The sequence below is a fragment of the Squalius cephalus genome, assembly GCF_949319135.1.
Source record: "Squalius cephalus genome assembly, chromosome: 24".
NCBI classification, from domain to species: Eukaryota; Metazoa; Chordata; class Actinopteri; order Cypriniformes; family Leuciscidae; genus Squalius; species Squalius cephalus.
Window position 1 is genome coordinate 2,019,968 of NC_137145.1, and position 16,650 is coordinate 2,036,617.

General features: G+C 34.7%; 1 protein-coding gene across 1 annotated transcript in view; it reads right to left on the reverse strand.

Annotated features, from left to right (window-relative positions):
• Window positions 1–16,650, reverse strand: part of cplane1 (ciliogenesis and planar polarity effector 1) — a gene marked incomplete at its 3' end in the record, with an annotated part of 56,145 nt that overhangs the window by 20,725 nt on the left and 18,770 nt on the right. The window contains exons 18-30 of the mRNA XM_079860465.1: window positions 15,321–15,436; window positions 13,852–14,069; window positions 13,325–13,489; window positions 12,068–12,197; window positions 11,866–11,975; window positions 10,878–11,024; window positions 9,739–9,865; window positions 7,760–8,078; window positions 6,186–7,023; window positions 4,523–4,638; window positions 3,759–3,883; window positions 1,503–1,570; window positions 142–200 (exon numbers count right to left, since the gene is read on the reverse strand). Of these exons, the coding sequence (XP_079716591.1) occupies window positions 142–200; window positions 1,503–1,570; window positions 3,759–3,883; window positions 4,523–4,638; window positions 6,186–7,023; window positions 7,760–8,078; window positions 9,739–9,865; window positions 10,878–11,024; window positions 11,866–11,975; window positions 12,068–12,197; window positions 13,325–13,489; window positions 13,852–14,069; window positions 15,321–15,436 (2,538 nt within the window). The remainder of the gene's footprint in view (window positions 1–141; window positions 201–1,502; window positions 1,571–3,758; window positions 3,884–4,522; window positions 4,639–6,185; window positions 7,024–7,759; window positions 8,079–9,738; window positions 9,866–10,877; window positions 11,025–11,865; window positions 11,976–12,067; window positions 12,198–13,324; window positions 13,490–13,851; window positions 14,070–15,320; window positions 15,437–16,650) is intronic.

Genomic DNA, 16,650 nt, shown 5'->3' on the forward strand with positions numbered 1-16,650 from the left:
ACATAATACCTTAAACATGTAACATATTAAACAATTGCACGAGTTAAAATCAACCTTTCCAACAAACAAACAGCCTCTTAATATGTAAATGAAGAGCATCAGGCATGTTTCAAAGGTTAAAGTTGATATGTGCAGACTCACTGTGAGTGTAATGAATGTTCGTGTGTGTCGAGACACTCGAGATCAGCCAGTGTGATGGTCTGTGGGAACATCAGGAGAACTTGTTTTACACACAGATCTGGAAGGATGAACTAACTGCACATTTTCACGATTAAGATATAGCTATGGTCAACTTGAATATCTAAATATTATTAATAATTTAATACATGTTATTGATACATAGATAATTATTAAACATGTATATTAAGTGTAAATTATTAATGATAAATAAATATATTTTTAAATAAATTATTATTGATATTGAAATTGATAATTATAAATTATAAAATGAGAACTAAATTGATTTATTGATTAATAAATGAATAAATATTACTGATATTGATCTAAATATTATATATATATATATATATATATATATATATATATATACACACACACACACACACACACACACACACACTGATAAATAAATAATAAATTAATAAAATTGATAGATAATATATTTTAATTATAAATTATTATTAATGATACATAAATGGACGTATTAATTAATAAAAGATAATGAGTATTATATGGAATTATTTATATCTAATAAAATATAATTAATATTGATCAATAAATATATATAAATTATACTGATAAATAAATATGAATAAATATTATTGATATTGATAGATAATGTATATTAATTATAAATTATTAATGATAAATCAAATTAATTAATCAATAAATGAATAAATATTTATATTGACAGATGAAAAAAAATATATAAACTATACTGATAAATAAATATAAATAAATATTAGTAAATGAATAACTATTATTGACAGACGAAAATGACTATGTATATATAAAATTGATAATTATATAAATTATATAAATTATTATTAATTATAAATGATTAATAAAATATATTTTATTCAATACATTAAAATTTACAATACAAATAAAATTTAAACAAAACATGTTGTGGAAGTAAAGTAAAAAAAGAAAGAAAATAGTACAGCTATGAAGGAAATCACCTGAATGAGACAAAGTTAACGTACACAGTTTAGGGTCATTAGACTGAATAAACGATGATTGATCCGTATCATGATGTCGTTTTTGAACAGTGTTTGGTTATACTTTATTTTAAGGTGTCATTGTTACAGTGTAATCATACATTTAAGTACTGAGTAATAATAATTAACTGCACATACTTACTATAGGGTTAGGAATAGGGTTTGGTTCAGGGTTAGTTGCATGTAATTATGCAAAATAAGTACATGTAACATATGTATCAAGAACACTGTAAAATAAAGTGTTACCCAGTGTTTTACATCAAAACAAACAAGCTATCAGTGATGTATGGAATCATTAATCATAGGGCAGCACGCAATCACCTGATCTCTGTGAGCTCTGCTCTGATTGGCCCATGATGCCTCGGTGACATCATCAGCACTGCTATCAACTGTAAACCAAACAACAATGAACAACAGTGGATAGTACGGTTGTACTTATTCAGTAACATTAATAGTGATCAGTATAAAATGAATAATTTAAAAATAATACTTTGACCAAATCAAAGGTGTGGTAAGTGGTATTTCTAAAACACTGTTGGACAATGTTGATATTTGAAATCAACCCAATCAAACACACCCGCTCTCTTTTTTGCTCCGCCTCAAAAACTCACACTTCAATCCTAAACGCCCTGCTCCGAGTCGCTCTCGAACCCTGATCCCCCTGTAAGCCAGTCGAGTGCACTAACAATAACACTAAACACCAGATTCACTTGCAATCGTCAGCGCGACTCACACTAGCTGTCCTCCGTTACACACACAATCCAAGAGTGGATGTCTGTTTATCATAGCAGAAGCGCAACAGAATAATGCTTCACGAAATAAAGCACAGATGATGAACGAATGACATGGAAGCACAAAATATTAATGTACAGTACACAATAGAAATTACAAACAAGAGTTGGTTGTTAGTTGCCAACAGCACAGCAGCTCTGGACACACATTGACACTTTAACCCAGTGTTACTCAGTGTTACTCACATGTTACTCAGTGTTACTCATGTTACTCAGTGTTACTCACATGTTACTCAGTGTTACTCATGTTACTCAGTGTTACTCATGTTACTCAGTGTTACTCACATGTTACTCATGTGTTACTCGTTTTACTCGGTGTTACTTGCATTACTCAGTTTTACTCTGTGTTACCCAGTGTTACTCACGTGTTACTCACTTGTTACCGTGTTATTCACGTGTTACCCATTGTTACTCAGTGTTACTCACATGTTACTCAGTGTTACTCATGTTCCTCAGTGTTACTCACATGTTACTCAGTGTTACTCACGTTCCTCAGTGTTACTCACGTTCCTCATTGTTACTCATGTATTACTCGTGTTACTCAGTGTTACTTGCGTTACTCAGTTTTACTCGGTGTTACCCAGTGTTACTCACGTGTTACTCACTTGTTACCGTGTTATTCACGTGTTACCCATTGTTACTCAGTGTTACTCACATGTTACTCAGTGTTCCTCATGTTACTCAGTGTTACTCACATGTTACTCAGTGTTACTCATGTTACTCATGTGTTACTCAGTGTTACTTGCGTTACTCAGTTTTACTCGGTGTTACCCAGTGTTACTCACGTGTTACTCACTTGTTACTGTGTTATTCACGTGTTACCCATTGTTACTCAGTGTTACTCACATGTTACTCACATGTTACTCACATGTTACTCACATGTTACTCACATGTTACTCACATGTTACTCAGTGTTACTTGCGTTACTCAGTTTTACTCAGTGTTACCCAGTTTTACTCACATGTTACTCACATGTTACTCACATGTTACTCACATGTTACTCACATGTTACTCACATGTTACTCACATGTTACTCACATGTTACTCACATGTTACTCACATGTTACTCACGTTACTCAGTGTTACCCAGTGTTACTCATGTTACTCACGTTACTCACGTGTTACTCACGTGTTACTCACGTGTTACTCATGTGTTACTCATGTGTTACTCATGTGTTACTCACATGTTACTCACATGTTACTCACATGTTACTCACATGTTACTCACATGTTACTCACGTTACTCAGTGTTAACCAGTGTTACTCAGTGTTACTCACGTGTCACCCATTGTTACTCAGTGTTACTCACATGTTGCTCAGGGTTACCCAGTGTTACTCACGTGTTACCCATTGTTACTCAGTGTAACTCACATGTTACTCATGTTACTCAGGGTTACCCAGTGTTACTCACATGTTACTCAGTGTTACTCACGTGTGAACCCGAATCAAAGCAACCACCGCGTGTTTTCAGGCCTTCCCGCTTCGCTCTCTCCAGCGCTGGACAGCGTTTCTAATATTAACACGGGTCCTAAAGCTCTTGCCCAGACATAACCCTTTAATTTCCAGTGATTTCCTCTGAGCTTTTCTCTTTTGTATTGTCTCATCTCTATTTCTGCAGTCTTTCTTCAAATCTCCCTCTTGCTCGTTCTCTCTATATTCCAAATACCACTTACCCCACCTTTAAATGAGACAGAATTAAATTAAATTAAATTTTCTAAAACAGAAATCTACAAAGAACTAAATAAAGGCATGTAAATGTTTGTGATGTGTAGTACAGAGATCTGACCGTCTTCAGCCTCAGTCGTCTGTCTGATCTCAGTGACGTCATTCTGTAGCTCAGAGGTCATCGTGTCTTCATGTTCAGACAGCTGATCGTCTGTTTGATCCACGACATCCTCGGCTTCACACACACTGTGATCAAACATCACACAACATCGGTAAAATAGCTTTTTTTGTCCATTTATTTTTGTCACTATCCATTTGTCTTTAACTATAGTCAGATGCACTTTCTTGTTGTTCATAATTACTTCTGACAAGCAACATCTTTAAAAGCTTTGATTTGATTGTCTGGACACATTTGACTGAATCAAGTACTCAAGCTCAAATACTTTATGAGACTTTTCATTTGTAACTTTTTTTCACTACATCATTCACAGAAATAACATGAAAAAAAAGAACAATGATGTGTACAAACCCATGAACATAAATGTACTAAAATGCTTTTGTACTGTAATGTAGCTTCAAACACGGTTTTCATATACTTCTATGGATGGATGGATGGATGGATGGATGGACGGACGGATGTTTTATATTAATTATAAATACAAATTTATTTATATAATATTAATATATAAATTTAACATATACATTTTACATATACAGCATATATGTATAGTATATCCTGTATATATTTGGAATATATAATTGATAAATAAATATACAATTATTATTGATAAATTAAATAAATATTGTTATAAATTAATTAACGGGTCCACATTGGGAAGGTTTATTATCAGTCATGTTTTGATCAGATGTGTGTAGTGGACTCACTCATGGCTGTGTCTGTGGAGAGTGATGGGCGTGTCCACACTGCTGTCTCGGTCCCGCCCCCAGCCTGTGATTGGCTGCAGCACTGGAGCATCAGGCCCCGCCCTCTGATGGAGCAGCTTTCACCAGAGAGTTCAATTCAGTTCACACTTATTTATATAGCGCTTTTCACAATACACATCATTTCAAAGCAGCTTTACAGAAAGTGCATGAGTCCACATTACAATTTACAGTGATCTGTTATCAGAGGAAACTGTCTAAGTTATGTATTTCAGAAATGTACAGTACTGTGCAAAAGTCTTAGGCATGTTAATATCCCCACCCCAAAAATGTCCCCGGGACATTTGGGACAAAAATGGGACATTTTTGGGGTGGGGATATTAACATGCCTAAGACTTTTGCACAGTACTGTACATATACAAAATCACAGTTAGCTAAAAATGTATTAATTTATACAATGTAATAATTTAATAAGTTCAGCATCTGTTTCACATTTCCGATCAAGTTCTGGTGGTGTCATTATCTGGATCAGGGTGTTTTTGTCAACTGAAGCCCTATGAACTAAAATATGGACTATATATGTAACTCTTGAAGCCCTGGTATAATCATCCATGTTATGTGATCTAATCATGTGACTGGATTTGATTAGGAAAAGGACTGATTTCACAACTAAACACTTCACTTGCTATGTCAGTGTGTCACTGCATGATCAGGGTTGTTATTGTTTTCTAAAACTATTAAAACTTTTTTTGTTAATTGAAATAAAATTAATTAGAAATATTAAATGAAAAAGTTAAAAAAATAAAAGTTGCCTTGGCTACTAAGTGAAATAAGTTTAAGTTGAAGCACTACAATCACTAACTGGAAATAAACTAAAATTGAATTAAAATTAAAACAAACACTGAAATAAAAATAAATTAAAACAACCAGAAAAATATTAAAAAATAATATTAATGACAAAAGGATATAACAAAATTATTTAAAATAAAAAAAAGTAAAATAAAGCTAAGTCAAAGTATAAATAAAAAATATAACAGTATATAAATAATACTAAAATAAAAATAAAAAAACATGTCAATAAATGTCAATTAATGTTAATAAATAAAAATAGAAAAATGTTTAATATAAGATCAGAGTAGTTTAATATTCTCTCATTGTTTAAATGTTACAGATTTTATTTACCGGTAATATATTTTATAAAATATATATATATATATATATATATATATATATATATATATATATATATATATATATATATATATATATAGTGTAAAATAATTTATTATATAACATATAATATAATATTTTGGGTATATATATATATATTTTTTTTTTTTTATTATAATTATTATATTTATTTATTTATTTATTTTGTATATTGTCATTTCTATCAAAATCTCATGAATCATGTAGTTCCATCATGATCCATTCAAGATTTTTGTTTGGTTTATAAAAAAAAAAAAAAAGATATTGAATCGGGATTTGAACAACTCCCATTGCATGCTTAATGTAACTTCTAGGCAGAACTGATACATTTTAAAAAAATGTTTTTTTTTCTTTGATTGCCTTTAGACTGCCGCTTAAAAATAAAATAGGCACATGACACCCCATCTGTTATGAAGAATATGGAATAAACGGTTCGATCTAAAGCACTACACCTTACCTGATAATGTGAATGATGTGTGTTTTCTCCCAGTAGGGCGGCGCTGTATCTCTCCTCGAGCAGCTCCAGTGCAGACAGAACCGCAGGGGTCGAGCCTTTGACCCTGATGACCACCGCATCACTTCCCTCTGACCTCTTTCCCATTGGCTGAGAGAGCAGAACCCGCCTGTCGGCCCAGCGCATCATCCACTCGAGTAACCGAGCCAGTCGAGGAAAGCGGATCTCCATCGAGGAGTCCAACTGCATCTGAACACCTAATTCATCCGGAGAGAGGATCCTAAATCCCACAGAGTCGACATCTGACCCGGTCCGATTCACTTTGGACATTGACGTATGGTGTTGACGACGGCTGAAAAGACCTTGATGTTTCCTAGCTTGGATTCCAGGAAGAGTCCAGGGAGACGTGGCATTTGTGGTATCGTGAGTGTCCTGAACCGGTGGAGGCTCGGGAGTGACCGGGAGAGTCTGGAAGCAGTGACCGGCACGAAACAGGGGCAAACGTGCGCCTCGCTTACGTCCGTCCTTCTGACGGCGTTTGAGAGAGGTCAGCATGTCAAAGGTCACTGAGTGCAGCTCTCTAGCATGAAAACGTTGTGAGAAACTACTCAGTAAAGGAAGCTCGGACTCCTCGGCATCTAATCTGTCCTTTCCCAGAACATAACTGAGGAACAAATCTAGGAAGAGCATGTACTCATCATCCTCCAACTCAAACTCCCAGGTTCCCACTGTTGGTACTGAAGAACCCAGACGGCTCGACTCTGGTTCTTTGGGTTCCACGTTTCCTTTTCTGTCTTGTTTTGATTTCTCAGGTGCATCATGAAACTTTGCTGTCTTAGAGCTAAAAAAAACACACCAAAAGAGGTCAACTTTTAGCACTTTCGTTTACATTTAGTTGCTAAATGTAAATGTAGTGCATCTTCACAGAAAATAAAAATTATTTTTGGCCAATTCCACATGGCAATAAAATAATAATTATGGTTTTATTGTAAATAGTAATATATTCAAATTATACTACTGTATTGTAAACTAAAAAATTTAGTTTTTAATAAAAACAATTTTATTTTATAGGATAATTGTAAAATTACTATATATTAGTGCTGTCACTTTGATTAATCACATCTAACATAAAATTTTGTTTACATAATATATGTGTCTATATATATTATTAAATTTATATATATATATATATATATATATATATATATATATATATATATATATAAATTGTGTATATACTGTATACACACACATATGTATATGTACATATACACAGATATACACACACACATACGATATGTAATCACAAACTTGTATGTTTTAAAGTTATGTTTTTAAATCAATTTGACAGCACTATTATATATACTAATATTTACTACATTTTCAAAAGTTAAACAATCAAGCCTTTATTTTATTTTATCGCTGAAAAGGGGCGGGGCTACATAGTCTATATTTATATATTTTAATCTCAGCCTGCTCGATTTGATATTCGCACTAAGCCATATCGCAATATTTTATTTCAATTTATCATGCAGCTCTAATACAGTATGTACAACACAGTACGCTAGCAGGATTACCTGTGCGCAGATTGGGTCTGCGGTTCTGGGGAAAGAGTCTCTGACAGCGTCTCGGCCGTGTCTCCTTCACTGTACACTAGGGGGCGTCCACAGTCGGTCAGTGTGCTGTCACTCAAGCTGGTCCCGAGAGAGAGTCTCTTCAGTATGGAGACGGCAGCTCCCCGGTCCTCCTCCTCCTCTCTCTCCCACAAGAATGGCTCCGCTGCTCCCAGATACTTTTCCATGCGCCGAAGCTCCCGGCGTCGCTGCCTCAGCTGATCCTGGATCAGAATCATCATGGTATCGCCCTCATCTTCCCTCTCAGTTCCTGGAGGCACATCTGTGAACACAAGCACATCTGGTTAGGGGTTGAAGCACTGACCAGATGTTCTGCTTTATATACAAAGCAAAGAATCATCATTTTGGGTGAGTTATTGCTTAAAGGAGTAGTTCACTTTAAAATGAATTGCAACCAACAGTTTGAAGCTCATAAACATGCATCTATCCATCATAAACGTACATCTATCCATCATAAAAATGCATCTATCCATCATAAACGTACATCTATCCATCATAAAAGTGCATCTATCCATGATAAAAGTGCATCTATCCATCATAAACGTGCATCTATCCATCATAAAAGTGCATCTATCCATCATAAACGTGCATCTATCCATCATAAACGTGCATCTATCCATCATAAAAGTGCATCTATCCATCATAAAAGTGCATCTATCCATCATAAAAGTGCATCTATCCATCATAAACGTGCATCTATCCATCATAAACGTGCATCTATCCATCATAAAAGTGCATCTATCCATCATAAACGTGCATCTATCCATCATAAACGTGCATCTATCCATCATAAAAGTGCATCTATCCATCATAAACGTGCATCTATCCATCATAAACGTGCATCTATCCATCATAAACGTGCATCTATCCATCATAAAAGTGCATCTATCCATCATAAACGTGCATCTATCCATCATAAACGTGCATCTATCCATCATAAACGTGCATCTATCCATCATAAAAGTGCATCTATCCATCATAAAAGTGCATCTATCCATCATAAACGTGCATCTATCCATCATAAAAATGCATCTATCCATCATAAACGTGCATCTATCCATCATAAACGTGCATCTATCCATCATAAAAATGCATCTATCCATCATAAACGTACATCTATCCATCATAAAAATGCATCTATCCATCATAAAAGTGCATCTATCCATCATAAACGTGCATCTATCCATCATAAAAATGCATCTATCCATCATAAACGTGCATCTATCCATCATAAACGTGCATCTATCCATCATAAAAGTGCATCTATCCATCATAAACGTGCATCTATCCATCATAAAAATGCATCTATCCATCATAAAAGTGCATCTATCCATCATAAACGTGCATCTATCCATCATAAACATGCATCTATCCATCATAAACGTGCATCTATCCATCATAAACATGCATCGACAAAGTAAAATTCTACCTTCCGGCCAAACGAACATACACAGTCTACTTGTGGATAAAGAGCAACTTACGCAACTCATGACGTCAGAAGTAGTGGAGTGTTTGTGTGTAGCGTAAATATCAGCAGTTCTTCGCATTACTCGCATAAGTTGCACTTTAGACTTAAGTCGAATCCGTATGTTCGTTTGGCCGTAAGCTAGTTATTTTAAAGTTTTAAATATGAATATCTTTCTTACACAAACTCATGGCTTCACTTCCGAAGGCCTTTATTAACCCGCCAAAGCCTGTGGAGAACTTTTATCATGGATAGATGCATTTTTTTGAGCTTCAAACGGTTGGTTGCAATTCACTGCCATTATAAAGCTTGGAAGAGCCAGGACATTTTTTAATATAACTGCGATTGTATTCGTCTGAAAGAAGAATGTCATATACACCTAGGATAGCTTGAGGGTGAGTAAATCATGGGCTAATTTTCATTTTAAGGTGAACTACTCCTATAAAGCCTCTCTTGCCTGGTGTCGCGGTGTCTGGCACCACCACGGGTCTCAGTCTCCGCACCAGTGACGAGTACTTCTCCCGCAGCGGCACGCGAACAGACTCGCTCTCATCAGGAAACACTCTCACTAGAGTTTCTGCGGTCTGAACATCAGAAATGACACCCGAGTTATGAGTCGCTGAGCAGCTGAGTGAGGCGCTAAAGTACTGTGATGGTACAGTGATGTATCAGATACAGTTATTCAGATTAGACTTTGATATTTACTACAATTGGTTTTTGGACACGTAATGTCTTAGTATTGTCTGAGAGTTAGTTAGTAGCCTTTATTTAACTAGGTTAAATATATAAAATCCAAAAAACTACTAACATGTTAGTTAGTTACCTACATTTTTTAACCTGGTTAAATAAAGGTTACAAAGAATACTAAGACCAAAGAATACTAAGACTAGTTAGCCCAAAGAATACTAAGACATTACAATGATTCATGTACAAAAACTACTAACAAGTTAGTTAGTTAGTTAGTTTTATTTTTCAACCTGGTTAAAGGTTACCAACTAACTCCCAAAAATACTAAGACATTACAATGGTACAAGTCCAAAAAACTACTAACAAGTTAGTTAGTTAGTTAGTTAGTTAGTTTTATTTTTCAAAGTGGTTAAATAAATGTTACAAACTAAGTCCCAAAGAATACTAAGACATTACAATGATTCATGTACAAAAACTACTAACAAGTTAGTTAGTTAGTTAGTTAGTTTTATTTTTCAACCTGGTTAAAGGTTACCACTAACTCCCAAAAAATACTAAGACATTACAATGGTACAAGTCCAAAAAACTACTAACAAGTTAGTTAGTTAGTTAGTTAGTTAGTTTTATTTTTCAAAGTGGTTAAATAAATGTTACAAACTAAGTCCCAAAGAATAATAAGACATTACAATGCTTCATGTACAAAAAGTACTAACATGTTAGTTAGTTAGTTAGTTAGTTAGTTAGTTAGTTAGTTAGTTAAACTACTTCACAACGGTACATGTCCAGAAAATTACAAACCTGTAAAGTTAGTTAGTAACCTTTATTTTTGTCACAAAAAGACATTATTAGTTTTACTTGACAAGCCTCAAGTATCCTAAATGAGTTCAGATTAGTGTTGTATATTATTACCACATGACTGGGTGGCAGTTCAGACACCAGGCTGAGCACTAAGTCCTGCAGGGCTTCCTCTGCGTTCATGAACCGGCAGAACGGCAGGAGTCGGCGCGCCCAACACAGAGCCTCAACACACACATCTGACACACTCACGTCACTGACCTGAGACACAGACACATGGATTGACATCTCGCATCACTGCAACATTCAGCTGTTCATTGTTTGTTCATGTTAGTTCACAGAGCATTAACTAATGTTAACACTGTGCGATTTTGGCCACATTTTGCAAATCCTAAAAGATTCCTCTGATCCTAGGCTAAAATCTGAAGTCTTTGATCAAATGAAGTCGGCACCGACTGCCGATTAATGACCGTTGCGATCAAATTTGAGCTTAGATGAAATTTTGGCAGTGTCAGAAGATTTGACTCTCAGTCCTGCAGTGTGAGTTCTAGACGACCATCAAATTGTCTTCGTTTTTCAAGACAAACCATGACCAAAATAGATGTGTGTAATTTTGGCTTGCTAGCTTGCTAATGCAGCTCACATCACCGAAAGTGTCATTGATTGATGATGAAAAACTCTGGACAAGTTTTCTTGCGTGCGTCAGTCTTGAACGCGTCTTGGCTGTAATACAGTCTGACATTGATGACAACTGAGATATTAGCACTTGCATATTGTTGTCCTACTGTTAGTTTAACTGCTTCTATTGTTCTCATTTGCTTTGGATAAAAGCGTCTGCTAAATGAATAAATGTAAATGTGAAATGTAAATGAGATCTTACAGCGATGATCATGTTCGTACAGTCTGACGAGCAATAATCGTAAAGGACTATTATAATTCACACAGTGTGCACCCGGCTTTAGATCTTAATTACGTATTAGGAAAAGCTGAAATTAATATTAACTAAGATTAATTAATGCTGAAGTAGTATTGTTCATTCTTAGTTCATGTTAACTAACTAATGAACCTTATTGTAAAGTGTTACCGTTTTCTTTAAACGCACCTGGGTGTCTTTCTCCCGCTGTCTTGCAGTCTGGTACCTTCGACAGGTGATAGTGAGCTGGTCCCTCACATGGAGCATCCAGCAGAGCGCACACAACTCACGGAAACATACTGAACAAAGGCACAGAAATCACATAAATACACAAAACTTCAAATGGACACTACTCACTTACAGTTCTGACGGTTAATTAAATTAAACATACTTAACATTTGCGTGGTGACACCATCCATGTCTTTGCTGGGCCCTGATTGGAAGAACCCACGATGAGTGAGGAATTTTTTCAGTCCATCAGGAATCAGTTCGGCTTTGGGTTCGGACACTTTCTTCTGGATCTACCAACAGAAAACATCAAGAAGATTCTTAAAATCATGATTTTTAATGTATTATTGCAGTTTTTATCATAAATGATTTATCGGTGCACATCATTATTGAGTTAAATTCATGTTCCTGGTATTCTTGAATCAGAATAACTTCTGATGACGAGGGCAGGGCAACCTGTCACTGAGATGACCAAACATGTTAAAGGAGTAGTTCACTTAAGAATTAAAATTTCCTGATAATTTACACACCCCCACGCCATCCAAGATGTTCATGTCTTTCTTTCTTCAGTGGAAAAGAAATGAAGGTTTTTGAGGAAAACATTCCAGGGTTTTTCTCCATATAGTGTCTTCAATGGGGTCCAACGGGTCGAAGGTCCAGATGTGAGTTTCAGTGCAGCTTCAAAGTCTCGACACGATCCAGCCGAGGAGTAAGAGTCTCATCTAGACAAACCAGCGGACATTTTATAAATAAATACACATTTATATGCTTTTTAACCACAAATGCTCATCTTGCACTAGCTGCGATGCCCCACACATTACGTAATCACGTTGGAAAGGTCATACGTCCACGTCACGTAGGTGGAAAATGTAGGATAGGGCGAAAAACTCCATCTTTTTTCTCCTCCAACTTCAAAATCGTCCGACATCGTTGTTTTACCTTTTATTTTTTTTGTAAATGCCGTTTTACTTAGTCTTTGCACGTTCGCTTTGTAAACACTGGGTTGGTTCTTCCACCTGTGACCTTTCAACGTGATTACATAATGTGTGGCGCATCACAGCTAGTGCAAGATGAGCATTTGTGGTTAAAAAGTATATAAATGTTTATTTTGTTATAAAATGTCCGCTGGTTTGTCTAGATAAGACTCTTATTCCTCGGCTGAATCGTGTCGAGACTTTGAAGCTGCACTGAAACTCACATCTGGACCTTCGACCTGTTGGACCCCATTGAAGTCACTATTATGGAGAACAATCCTGGAATGTTTTCCTCAAAAACTTTCATTTCTTTTCAACTGAAGAAAGAACATGTTTGATGACGTGGGGGTGAGCAGAATTTAAATTTCCGGATCATTAAAGTGAACTAATCCTTAAATTGTGAATGGACACTGGGAAATGGCAAAGAGAATAAAATGGGATCGCACCTTGTTTAGTAAGTGTCTGCAGCGATGCAGGTTGCTGATGTACCACTGTGTGGCGGGCAGAGAACCGTGTGCCGCCCTGAAGATCATCAGGATCTTCTGAACCAGCCCAGAAACCTGACAGCGAGTCTCAGTCTCCAGAACCAGAGCTGGATCCCTCACAGAGTCCTGATGAGATCCAAATACAGCTAAAGACCCTCCTTCTAGAACTCTGAGATCTAGTGATCACGGTCTACTCATTGTGCCTAGATCTAGACTTAAAAAACAAGGCAATCACGCTTTGGATCAAAACTTTGGAACAGTCTAAATCTCTACATTAATTTAGTTATTAGTTTCCACCTTCAAATCTTCTTTAAAGACTTATTTACTCTCTTTGGCATTTAATACTCTTTGATTTGCACTTTGGTCAGCCTTGGCTGTTTTTAAATGTGCTTTATAAATTAATATTGTATTGTATTGTATTGTAAGATGAGAAAGACATGACAGAGGTAGACGTGACAGTGGGGCGTCTCTGTGTGTGTGTGAGCGACCTGTGTGTTTGGTGAAGGCTGTGGACAGTACAGAGGAGGAGCGGGCAGGTAAAACACAGGAGGAACCAGCGCAGGAAGTGACGTCGCTCGCTCTTTGGCTGCGTTCATCAGTCGTGTTAAAGGCTGAGAGACAACGTCCACCTCCGCCATGATGGACGCCTTCAGGATCTCCTGCACTGAGACTTGAAGAAGATCCACGTCCTCAACACTCACTGCGTCTAAAGGACAGACAAACAAGCAGCATATGAGGACTGATATTATATTATATTGAAATATATTGTATTATTTTATATATCAATTTTAGTCATTTTACTATGTGCTTGTTATTTTTATTTGTTATTTTATATTTATATATTATTTATCTTTCATTTATTTTTGTTTCCGTTTTTAGTAATTTTAGCACTTCAGCATAAACTCATTTTATTTAGTTGCCAAGTAACATTTCAAATTTTCAATTAAGTTTTTTCTAGGTTTAAGTGTTTCATCTAATATTTATACTAATATATATATTATATTTATAAATATTTAATTTTTAATAATATATTTATTTGTATAATAGTTTTAGTTAACAATAAGATTAAGTGTTTCATGTAATATATTTATATTTATGCATGTATATATTTAAGAAAAATTAGTTATTTATATATAAAATATTTTGATATAATATAAACTATATATATATATATATATATATTATATATATATATATATATATATATATATATATATATATATATATATATATATATATATATATATATATACACACACATACATACACAGTATATAAATGCAAATATTTCTTAAATAAATACATGCATATGTGTGTATTTATATATTATTATATATACAAAACACAAACTTTTATTTTGGATTCGATTAATCGTTGCACAGCTCGAATTATATTATATTATATTATATTATAGTTTTAGTTAGCAATAACAACACAAATTATCATCTTTTATTATTTTATTATATTTTAAATATTTTATTTTGAGTAAAATATATTAATTTATTTACAGAAGTTTTAGTTAACAATAACAACACTGAATATTATATCATACTATATTACATTACATTATATTATATTATATTATATACAGTGTGTGAATTATACAATGATTTTCTGGAAGATAAGTGTTTTTACAGATAAGTCAGTCAGTCTAAAACACCACCAGACTTAAAATGTATTAAAGATCTTTAAAACAAAACACAAAAGTTGTGATGTGTAAAACTATAATAATGTGATAAACAATGACAGTGAGTACTCAAGTTTTGTTATTATGAACCGTTTTATACTGATGCTGACGGAAAAGGCCGGAATCTGGCGAAGGTGAAAATAGGCCTTTTAAATATTTTTGGATGTTTTAGAAATGTTCCTTATGTAATATGCAGAATTAAAACCTTCCCAAACCTTGCTTAACTGTGGTGTATAGATCTCACAATTCACAAAAATATCCTATTTTTACCTTTGTTACCATCCCCTTCAGACCCAAGCATCCGATCCAGTAACTCCTCCAGCTGATGGTGGAATATCACTGCAGGCTTCAGCTCGGGGGGAAGGTGCAGCTCTCTCCACTGCAGGCTTGAGGACCAAAACATGAGGAATACAGGGGAAAAAAAAATCACTGTGGCATCTGAAGCAAGAGGATACCAGACATTCATACTCAGTGTTGGTGAAAGTTACTTAGAAAATGAATGCATTACAATATTGCGTTATACCCTTAAAAAGTAATTAATTGCGTTACTTAGTTACTTTTTTAGAAAAGTAATGTGTTACTTTACTTTTGCGTTACTTTTTTTCCACCTGGGCTGGGCTTGTTTTTTTTTATAACAAAAAAGTTATATTTTTGGCCAAATGTAAAGGCCCTTTCACACCAAAAGTGAAATAATAAGCCTCAGGCCGCCGCTCAAGCAAACCTTTCAGCTGCTGTTCTGGATAACGGAAGAATAGGATGCAGGTGAAAAAAGTTTAACACTTATTTACCAATAAAAACAAAAAAAAATCTATAGTCATTTTTGCCTATGGTTTAACCGAATCATTGAAGATCAGCAGCAAGTACATTGGTCAATAAAGTGAGATTAAATGCATAAAAATTCATGTTTTATTTAACATATTTAGTTATTGGAGGTTTGCATAGTATTCTGATTCTGCATTTCACTTATTTTATTCATTTAGAGGAATACTGAATCTTTTTATTTTGAGGAATATTGAATCTTGTGCAAGTGAGATGAGTAAATGCACGCTCACATTTTTAGTCTAGAACTACAATAGCCATCATGTTTACACACAGCACACACACACACACACACACACACACACAACACCTCTGCACGTCTCAACATGGGGACAAGACAGCTGTCAGTCAATAAAAGTGAAAACAAAGTAACTTGTAGGGGTGTAACAATATATCGTGTCACAATATATCGCAATACAAAAATGCAACAATATGTATCGTGGATAGTGACAATATGTATTGTGTATAGTTAGTGTTAGTCAGAACTACATGAAACTATTATATAATGTTGAATATAATGTATAATGATGCAATGGGGGAATATTTGTGGGTCCTGATAATGCCAAATGTCTGATGTTACCAGTAAAAAGTGTCCTACATTTTAAATATATCTAGTCAATAACAGTGCACAAGCATATTCGTCTAAAATAATTCTGTATTTTCAGCTTCAGAAACATTAATATTTTTTGTCCTGTGCATCAGCACCAAGTCCAAGCCTATTAATTTACACCCACAATTTAATATCAAATTTAGCATTTTAATCGACAGCACATTTTTTGTT